This window comes from Pteropus vampyrus, unplaced genomic scaffold (assembly GCF_000151845.1).
Source record: "Pteropus vampyrus isolate Shadow unplaced genomic scaffold, Pvam_2.0 Scaffold213, whole genome shotgun sequence".
Classification (NCBI taxonomy): Eukaryota; Metazoa; Chordata; class Mammalia; order Chiroptera; family Pteropodidae; genus Pteropus; species Pteropus vampyrus.
In genome coordinates, this window is record NW_011888994.1 from 3,692,031 (window position 1) to 3,702,300 (window position 10,270).

Here is a 10,270-nt window from a genome sequence, read left to right on the forward strand (position 1 = left end):
TCCGTGCTGAGGGAGCGTGCCTCCTTCTGTGAGGACTCCAGCTCCGACTGTGACTCCTCATACTTCTGCTTCCACTCGGCTAGGATCTGTGGGGACAGGGATGGGGTTCACTGCAATGCCCCCAGCTCCAGCCCAACCCTCACCTCCAGGAGCTGTCCGGGCCTCGCCTAGGCTCAGCCTCCTCCCTGCTTCCAAGGAAAAGTTCCCCGGCTTCACACTGATGCTGGTACCCATGCCCTGCTCCCTGGCTGTGTCCCCAACCAGGGCCCACCTTGTCAAAGTTTCTCTGCTTCTTGTCCAGGGCCGCAGCAGCTGCATTGGAGCGCTCCACGTCCACCATCAGGTCCTCGATCTCGTTCTGCAGCCGGTGCTTGGTCTTCTCCAGAGAGGAGCACTTGGCGTTGACGGCCTCCACAGCCTCCTCAGCGTCCTGCAGCCTCTGGGCCAGCTTCTTCCTGCCCAGTTAGTTGTGTGTGTGTGTGCATGTGTGCATGTGTGTGTGTGTGTGTGTGTGTGTGTGTGTGTGTGTGTGTGTGTGTGTATGTGACTCTACCCAGGAACAGCGGGGCCTTGGGACCACCCCGCCTTCTGCATTAAACAGGAGGAGGACCCACCCCCTCCCCACAGCTCCTTGGGACAACGAGCAGCTCCTTTAGGTCCTGGGACCCCAGTCTTGAGGAAGCCAAGGCTACAGGTGCCTTGAATAGTCCTCTCCCCACATGCCGCGGGATTTGGGTGTCAGCCTGCACCTGCTCCCATGCCAGGCTGATCGATGGTAGCTCCTCTGACCAACAAGCTTTTTGCTCGTCTTATACGTGAGCATCAGGTATAACCCGGGCCAAAAGCTCGCCCGTCACAGGAAGTGAGTCAGGGCCAGCTGGGGTTCACTCAGAGTGCAGGATCCAGGCTCCCTTTCAAGCACTTGTATTGCTTACCACATTTCTCCCACCTTCCTCTCTTTCCTACCTCAAATCTCCTTCCCATGACCATTCTGCCTGTCTCACCCCATACCCTCTGGCTTCTTCCTCTCTCAGATTCAGGGTAGGGAGCCACCCAGGACTCACTTGGCCTCCTCGAGCTCCTCTGTCCGCTGGATGGCGTCTGTCTCATACTTGGTCCTCCACTGGGCCACCTCTGAGTTGGCCTTGGACAGGACACGCTGCAGCTCGGCCTTGGCCTCCGTCTCCTCCTCATACTGCTCCCGCAGCAGGTCACAGTCGTGCCGGGCTGACTGCAGTGCGTGGGCCAGGGCGTTCTTTGCCTGGGGAGATGAACACCCAGAGGTGAGCTCGGCTCCCAGGAGGTTGGGAGGAAAAGCCTTCTCCCCATTCTCCAGATCCTTTTCATATCTCTGAGCTTCAACTAAGCCCCAGCCTCATTCAGGGTGAAGGCTGGTATGGAATCTCAACGTCCTGGAGTAGCTTCCTAGTTTGCCCACCCTATCTTCTTACAAATAAGAAAAGAGTCATTCGATGATGTTCCTGTACGGCTTGGCTGAAGAGTAGAAGAAACTAGACTGGAGGTCTTTCCATTACAGAGGGCTTTCTCCAGTCCCTAGGCTCCATTTCTGATGTTAATTGCCCAAGACCTGCCATCGAACCTCACCTTGCCCTCCTCCTCAAGCTGCCTCTTGAGGTCTTCCGTTTGCTGGGTGTAGGAGAGCTTCCCTCGGGTCAGCTGAGAGATCAGAGCCTCCTTTTCTTCCAGTTGCCTGGCTAGCTCACCTGGAGGTGGGAAGATGGGTTTGTGGACCACAGAAGAAGGCAACCGATACCCTATCCTGGGTCAGGAGCAGGGCTGGTTAGGGGTTCCCACCGTTCTCCGTCTGCAGCTTGGCTTGCTGGGTGGTGAAATCATTGAGGGAGCGTTGGGCCTCTTCCAGCTTCGTGCGGTACTCGTTGGCCTGGTCCTCCAGTGTCCGGGACACCTTCTCCAGGTTTGCCTTCAGGCAGTAAAGAACGTGAGAAGGGTGAATGTGGGAGGGGCTGGAGCTTTCAGGGAGAAGGGGCTAGCTGGACCAGAGAAAGGAAGGGAGGGGCCAAGGTGGGGAGAGCACAGAGTGCAGGCGGGCAAAATGGGGCGATGCTGGAGGGGCACAATCTGAAGAGGGTGCATGAATTAAAGAAGGGAAGGATGGTGAGGAGACAGGTACGGGGTAGAGGGAGAAGGAGGGACAAGGGAGAGAGGTAGGGAGAGACCAAAGGGTGATGGAGGGAGTGAGACTGATAAGAGAGATGGCAGAGAAAGTGGAAGGAAGGTGTAAGCTGTGAGGAAGTAGAAGGTGAGAAGGAGTAGAGCACAGGCCCACCTTGGCCTTGATGATCTGCTCCATGTTGGAGGTGACATCGTCCAGCTCCAGCTTGAACTCGCTCTTCTCCTTCTCCAGCTTCTGCTTCACGCGCTGCAGGTTGTCGATCTGCTCGCCCAGCTCGGCCACGCTGTCGGCGTGCTTCTTGCGCAGGGCTGCGGCCGTGGCCTCGTGCTGCAGCGTGGCCTCCTCCAGGTCTCGCCTCATCTTCTGGAACTCCGCCTCGCGCTTCTTGTTCATCTCGATCTGCACGGATGTGGCCCCACCGGCCTCTTCCAGCCGCTCGCTGATCTCCTCCAGCTCCCTGGACAGGTCTGAGCGCAGCTTCTCCACCTTGGCGCGGGCGGTGCGCTCTGCCTCCAGCTCTTCCTCCAGCTCCTCGATGCGTGCCTGGGCCCGGACACAAGGGGCTCAGACCCACGGCCTGGAACCTTCCATCAGAGCCCCCTCCCGAGACTCTAGAAGACTCCTGGCCCAAGCACTCAGGTCCCTCAGAGCAGTGGTACTCAACCAGAGGAAATTTTGTGCCCCAAGGGTCAGTGGACAATGTCTGGCGATATTTTCAAGTTGCTACTGGCATCTAGAGGGCAGAGGCCAAGGATGCTGCTTAACATCGTACAATGCATAGGCCAGCAACAGGAATTCAGTTGAAGCCAACCCTACAAGGCACTTCCCAGGGGCATCTCAGACCCAGTCTGAGAATCTGCAGCCCTGAATCCTGAGAATCTGTGTTCGGAAGGAAGTCTTAAGATCCTATGAGATCCTGGAATCAAAGATTTCACAAATGCAAAGATTCCACTGGGCTCTGCTCTGCTAACCCGTAAGGCAAGAAAGCAGATACTTGTATTTTACAAACATTTGCAACAATATGCCTTACAACAATCAAAAACTTTTGTAATCTTCTGAGCGACCAAAAGTCCAGTCAACCATATTCCTCACTCTCTGGGGCTTGCTTTATCTATGCCCAGGGCTGGGCTCCAGCTTTATCCTTCCCTTCCAGCCCAACTGAGTGTTAGCAGTGTGCCCTCCTCTGCCTCTATGTCATTTTTCTGGCCTTGGCCTTGACTTAGTTGGGAGAATGTCTCATCTACCATTTTGATATGTTGCCTGACTAGCCAGGAGGAAAGGTGAGGATCAGTGAGATCCCTTTGTGTGTGGTTATGGACGGTGTTAATGGAATGTGTGTGGGTGGGTCATGGCAGCAGTAGAGGGAGGACCACCGTGCCTCTGTTCCCAGGATGGAGAAGGAGAGACTGTGTGCAAGAGCTTGGGCAGGAAGAAGGAGGAGCGGCAGCCCATTGCCAAGACCTTATGAAGATAACAGTACTATTGTTTTGGGTCCAAGAGTCAAAGAAGTTACCTAGAAGAACCTGAGGGTGTCCTGGTTTTCTGGCTAAAACCCAAAAGAAGCACCCAAGAACATGGAGGGGCAACTTATCACTGATAGCAGGCCAGCCTCTGAGCAGCCCCCAGAGGAGTAGAATTGTGTTCATGTATCACTTGCAGCTTGGGCCATGGGCCCCAAATGCTGAGAGGAGATCAGCTCTGTCCACTAGCTGCAGTCTGAGGAGAAAATGAAAGGATAAGGCCCTACCCCCAGTTGCTAAGTGCCTGTCTCCCTTGGGGTCACTGTGTCTAGACCTGGCCATGCAGCTTCTGTATCTATAAAACAGGGATGACAGTACCTGCCTTCCTTGTTCCCAGGGTTCTTCTGACAAAGACAGAACTAAAAGCACATTAAAATTTGGGGTGCATTAAAGGTAAGGGAGATTGCAGCTGTTAATTTAATTTCCTCCTGCAGAGGGATGAGAAGGCCATGGGAAGAAGAAAGAACCCCTTCTTGATAGTGGCTGGATGAATTTCAATTGACAGAGTGGTTTCATATATTATTTCTTGTCTGGTCCTCTGTAAGCCAATGGTTATTAGTCCCATTTGACAGATGAGAAGAGACTCCGAAGCTTAGGGAGGGGAACTGACTTGCTCAAGGTTATAGGAATTGACCTCATATCATGGGTGCTCTATAGGGATTCAGCCTGGGGTAATGGCTGGGGTCAGTACCCAGGAAGAGTATGAACAGAGTAGCTCCACAAGGCCCCTCTCACCCCCATGCAGGAGAAGTACCAAAGGAAGGGTTAGAGAAGACCCTAGCATTTGTCCCAGAACAGAAAACCCATAAGGCAGAACGTCACTCAGAAAGAGAAGCCCTTTTTGTAGGTATGATTCCACCCCCCACACCCCCACTCACCCGCTGCCGACACATAATAGCCTTGTTGCAATAAGACATTATTACTCTAATGGAGGAAGGCCAGTGTTCTCAAGTGTCATAAATCAGTACTTGAGGGATCTTTGGGGTGGCCTGGAGTTCCAGATACTGTCCAGAACGCCCGGCCACCTTGGAGCCATTGAGTATCCACTTGGCTGCACTGGGAAGATCACCTGGTTTTCCTTCAGTTTCTTCTGCAGCTGAAGGGCCAGTGCCTGCTCATCCTCGATCTTACTGTTCTGCTGACTAATGTCAAACTCCTTCCTGGAGGAGAAGCGGGTGGTGACAGGTGGTCTTCCTTCCTCTGTGCCCATTCTCTTCTCTTGCCTTGGCAGGCCAAGACCAATATCCTTGCCACCGCACCTCACCCCCGCCCCCCGCCCCACTGCCCCGGCCCCAGCCCAGAGGGTTAATTCCCATTCTCATGGGCCCAGAACAACCATGGCCAGTGGGGATGAAGCACCCTGTGCTCTAACTCTCTGGCCAGACAACATTAGCCCCTCCCCACCACTGTAAGCTCCTACTTCTTGAGCTTTTCTTCCAGCTGCAGCTTGTCATTCTCCAGGTCCATGATGCTCTCCTGGGTCAGCTTCAGGTCGCCCTCCAGCTTCCGCTTTGCGCGCTCCAGGTCCATTCGAACTTTCTTCTCCTGTTCCAGGGACCCCTCCAGCTGGTGGAGAGAGGAAAACAAACAGGGCATAGTAAACCCGAGATCCACAATGCATGCTTGTCTGCTCCTTTCTAAACTCGAAATTTAGTGGATTGGAAGTCGAATCAGTAGGAAAGTCCCTACAACTACAAGGATACAGAAACTCAGCCTACGGAGGAACTACAGAGAGCAAAAAGTCCCCAGGGGTCATAGGAGTTAGTTCTAGGGATCCGGAACTCCTTGGCCATTGGTATCACCTGCAAAATCCTGACCTGAGAGAGATGGAGCCTGGTTCTTACTACTCACATCATCCACCTGCTGCTCCAGCTTGACCTTGGACTTGGTCAGTGTGTTGACCTTGTCCTCCTCAGCCTGAAGGTCATCCAGGGCCTGCTGGTGTGCCTCTTGCAGAGCTTTCTTTTCCTTGGTCAGCTTGGCGATGATCTCATCTAGCCCAGCCATCTCCTCTGTCAGATTCTTCACCTGCCAACCAAGAACCCCTCCCCTTTAAGTTCAAAGGTCACCAGTCTGGGGACATCTATAGAAACCTCCAATGCCAAAGACCAGGACCACACTCTGGCCTGGGAGTCCTGAGGAAACTTGGGCTGGGGCCAGAGGGAGCTGACCTCACCTTGTTCTCTGTTGCATGCTTCTCCTTCTCCACCTTGGCCAGCGTCAGCTCCAGGTCATCAATGTCCTTCTTGAGCTCAGAGCACTCATCTTCCAGCTTGCGCTTCTTGGCGGTGAGCTCAGCATTCATCTCCTCCTCGTCCTCCAGTCTCTCGTTCATCTCCTTCACCTTGGCCTCCAGCTGGATCTTGTTTTTGATCAGTTGGTCGCAGCGCTCCTCCGCGTCATTGAGGTTGTCTTGCTCCTGGAAGAAGAGGACAGAGAGGAGAGCTGTTGATTCAAGAGAGGGTCTTACTCCCTGGCGATGAGCTGGGCTATAGTCTAGGGGAGATGAGGAGACAATCATGTGTTCTCACCGCCTGCACTTGGAGCTGTAGGTCGTTCTTCTCCTGCAACAGGGATACCATCTTCTCCTCCAGCTCCTTGCGGCGAGCCTCGGACTTCTCCAGAGCCTCTTTGAGGCGCCCGAACTCCTCCTTCATGTTGGCCATCTCCTTCTCCGTCTCCGCGCTCTTCAGCAGCGGCTTGATCTTGAAGTAGAGCTTCATCCAGGGCCAGTTCTTGACTCCCATGAAGGCCCGAATGTTCCACTGGATTACCAGCAGGGCATCCCTGGCGAAGAAATATGGAAGAAGGGAGGGGAACTATGGGAGCGCTTCCCAATCATGGGGCCAACTGTACTTGGCTCCCAGACCATCTAAGCAATTTTTAGGCACCTGTGGGCAGGAACCCTGCCTTGCAGTCTTGAGAAGCACCCCCACCCCAACCTTACCAAACTGAACATGGAGTTGCCCAATAAACATTTATTAATTGATCAATTAAACAAAAGGTCAGTTTATATTTTCTTAGTAGAGCATTAGTAATAAGGGAAGCTACCACTTATAGAGTATCTACTACGTTCAGTGTTTCTAATCTTATTTATAAGAACCTCAAATATGTTAAAAATTATATTTTACATATAAAAATATCTGTAACATATAAGTTGTGAAGCATGAAACAAAATGGCTATCCATGAACCTGTCACCCAAACCAGAACTAGAGCACTGCCAGTGGCGACCCTATCTGTGTGCTTCTTCCTGTCCCCTTTCCTTGTTTCTGTACCAGAAGCAGCCGCCACCCTGAATCTTGGGTTTTTCACCTCCTAGTTTCTTCAAAAAGTACTTTAACCATATATGAATGTGTCTTTAAACAATACGCTGTTGTGTTTTTTTTTTAATTATTTTTGAGCTTCATAAAAATTGCATCGCACTCTGCTATCCTTCTGTGACTTTCTTTTGTTTATTCAACAATATGCTTTTAAGGTTCAAACTTATTGCACCATGTAGTTGTATTCCCCTCCTTTTCATTGTTTTATAAGATTTCGCCAAATGACCGTACTGTATACCCATTCTCTGTGGATGGAAAATTGGGTCGTTTCCAGATCTTTGATATTTTGACCAGTGTGGCTATATTCTTTTCTTGTTCCATGTTGTACACGTGCAGGAGTTTCTCTGTGGGCAGGCGCTCAGGAGTGAAATTGAAAAGTATGCAATTTTTCACTTTTAAAAAATGAAGAGACTCATGGACATAGACTATAGACTAGTGGTTACCAGAGGGTAGGAGGGAGGTAGACAGAGTAAAGGGGGTCAAATATAGTGGGTAGGGGGAGGGTGAAGTGGGTAAAGAGGATCAAATACATGGTAGTGAAGGAAACTGGACTTTGGGTGGTAAACACACAATAGAATTTACAGATGTCAAATTATAATGTACACCTGAAAATTATATAATTGTATTAACCAATGTTACCCCAATAAACTTAATTAAAAAATTAAAGCATGTTAATGTATTTCCTATTTTAAACAAATGAACATTTAAAAATAAAATGTATTTCTCAGTTTCAAAAAAATATATATATTGTTTTCCAAAAAGGTTGCACTAATTTAGAGACTGTAAGCCATAGGTCAGACTTCTTGATGTTTGTCAATCTAGTGTTTTTAAATGTAACCTCATTAGAATCTTAACTGGCATTTCCCTATGGAATTAAAAAAAAAAATTCAAAATGAATTTTTAACCAGAATGATTAAGTCACTTGCCCGAGCCAGCCGGTAAGTGGTAGAGCCAAGATCGGAACTCAAGTCTTCTGACCCATGCCAGTTGACACTGCTTGTCTGCCTCTTACATCTCCAGGAGTGCCTATATCCCATGCCTCACCTGCGCTCCACCATCTTCTTGAACTCAATGCGCATGAGCTGTCCCCGGGCCTGGGCCTGGATGCGGGTGATGATGCGGCTCAGCCTCTCGTCTCGCATCTCCTCCAGCAGCCCCAGCAGCCCCGCCTTGAAGAATACCTGCGGGCAAGGGGACACAACCTCAGAGAAGGGTCCCCAGGGTGGAGGAAGACAGTGGGTGACCCAGGCTCAGCTTTCAGGAGACCCATCACGGGCTCATCCTAGACTGGGAGTGAAATGCTAAAGACAAGACAGAAAGGAAGCCTGGCTTCCTGTCTTTGGGTTGATATGGGAAGCTGAGAATCAGAGGTCTGCCTTCTGAACTCCCAGCTGCTCTACTCGACATGGCCACACGCCCTGCAATTCCATCCTTTGAGGTTCTAGACTCACCTTGGTGTGGCCGAACTTATACTGGTTGTGGTCAATGTCCAGGGAGCTCAGCAGCTTCTCTGCCCCTTTCCTGCTGTCAATGAACTGCCCTTCGGGGATGGCTGCTGGGTTCAGGATGCGATACCTGTCGGGGAGGTACCTGGAGTCACCCACGTTCTTCACTGATCTGCTCTTCCCTCAGAATTCAGGGTCACCCGCAGACTCCGCTCCCCGCCAAGGCCACCTGGGCTTCCCCTGTTCCCTGGGCTCTGGGGAGCCCTGTACCCACCTCTGCCGGAAGTCACCATAGAGGATGCGGTTGGGGAAGCCCTTCCTGCAGATGCGAATGCCCTCCAGCACGCCATTGCAGCGCAGCTGGTGCATGACCAGGGGGTTGTCCATCACCCCTGTGGCAGAGGGGAGGAGAGAGGGGTCAGCCTCAGGGCAAGTGATGCCAATGCCCTCCCCAGACTAGACCCTTCCACATAGCTCACCTGGAGCCTTCCGTTCATTGGGGATGATGCAGCGCACGAAGTGAGGGTGAGTAGTCTTCAAGTTAGTCATTAGCTTGTTCAGATTCTCCTGGGGGTGGATGAGATTGGGGAGTCAGGAGCCATAGGGACCATCCCTTTGGTCCCTGAGCTTTGGGCCCCAAACAACCTGTCACCAGAACTCTCAAATGGAAAGGGAATTGACACATAATGTATTCATAGCTTGTGTAGAATTTATACACCAAAAATGACCACGTAGTCTAGGTTATTTCCTCCCCAAACTCAGAACATCAGGTTAGGGTGCAGCCCAAAGGCTCTGGGCTGGGCCTGCCCAACACAGTTTTCCTGACACCTCTGATCCTTCTTACCCGGTGGAGGGCCGACACTGTCTGAAAGGATGAGCCCTTTTTCTTGCCTCCTTTGCCTTTACTGCTGTCCGCTAATAACAAGAGAAAGAATGATGAATAGGAGCTTCAAACAGAGCAGTCCTTGGGCAGGGGCAGGGCTCTGTGCTTACTAGCTGCTTATTATTCTCCTAGTCTCAGTTTTTCCAGGAGAAGGATAGTAACACCTCTGAAGGTGTGAAGACGATTAGGCAAGATCAGCATGGAAGCATGTCACCAGTGCTTGCCACATAGCAGGCACTGGAACAGCAGCAAGAGCTGAAATAGCTCTTCTCCCACACACTTCTAACCTCACCCTTCAAGCTTACACCTTTCCAGTTTCTACTTTTCTCCTTCTATTTTATCCTCCTCATCTCAGTCCACACCCTTCCTCTTCCTTTTCTGACCTGGAGGCTCATTTCTTCAATAATCCTCTCTATGTTTACCAAGATTTATACTGGGCCTGACACAGTGAGGTGTGTGCCACCTTCACTGACGTCCGGGGGCTCACAGTTTTGAGGAGACACATGACAGGTACACTGATATCCATAACACAAAGTGGAACATGGCACTTTTACAGAAGGGGTACAAATGGACTGCTGTGGGATCTCCCGACCCCCATCTCATGGTTCACAGGCTCCTTAGAGAGAGGCATGTGCTTTGAAGCAGCGGGACCCTGGACCCTTGCATCTCCAGAAGTGCTCTGGCCCAGTGCAGGGGCTGCTCTCTTACCGGTATCAGCAGAAGCATATGAAGAGAAGAGTGTGGCCATGAGCTTGAGGGAGGACTTCTGGTACAGGCCCACCACCGTCTCATTCAGCGGGTCTTTGTTCTTCTCCAGCCAGCCCAGGATGTTGTAGTCCACGGTGCCAGCGTAGTGGACCAGGGAGAAGTGGGCCTCCTGCTTCCCCTTGACATTGCGCGGCTTCTGGAAGTTGTTGGACTTGCCCAGGTGGTTGTCGTACAGCTT

The 10,270-nt window shown here is 51.5% G+C and overlaps 1 protein-coding gene across 1 annotated transcript in view; it reads right to left on the reverse strand.

Annotated features, from left to right (window-relative positions):
- LOC105300547 (myosin-6) overlaps positions 1–10,270 on the reverse strand; it is a 25,552-nt gene that overhangs the window by 6,542 nt on the left and 8,740 nt on the right. Inside the window, exons 14-28 of the mRNA XM_011372823.1 lie at positions 9,286–9,356; positions 8,921–9,008; positions 8,716–8,833; positions 8,448–8,571; positions 8,041–8,177; positions 6,207–6,462; positions 5,852–6,094; positions 5,527–5,703; positions 5,096–5,241; positions 4,745–4,835; positions 2,309–2,698; positions 1,816–1,942; positions 1,606–1,724; positions 1,065–1,261; positions 272–455 (exon numbers count right to left, since the gene is read on the reverse strand). Of these exons, the coding sequence (XP_011371125.1) occupies positions 272–455; positions 1,065–1,261; positions 1,606–1,724; positions 1,816–1,942; positions 2,309–2,698; positions 4,745–4,835; positions 5,096–5,241; positions 5,527–5,703; positions 5,852–6,094; positions 6,207–6,462; positions 8,041–8,177; positions 8,448–8,571; positions 8,716–8,833; positions 8,921–9,008; positions 9,286–9,356 (2,468 nt within the window). The remainder of the gene's footprint in view (positions 1–271; positions 456–1,064; positions 1,262–1,605; positions 1,725–1,815; positions 1,943–2,308; positions 2,699–4,744; positions 4,836–5,095; positions 5,242–5,526; positions 5,704–5,851; positions 6,095–6,206; positions 6,463–8,040; positions 8,178–8,447; positions 8,572–8,715; positions 8,834–8,920; positions 9,009–9,285; positions 9,357–10,270) is intronic.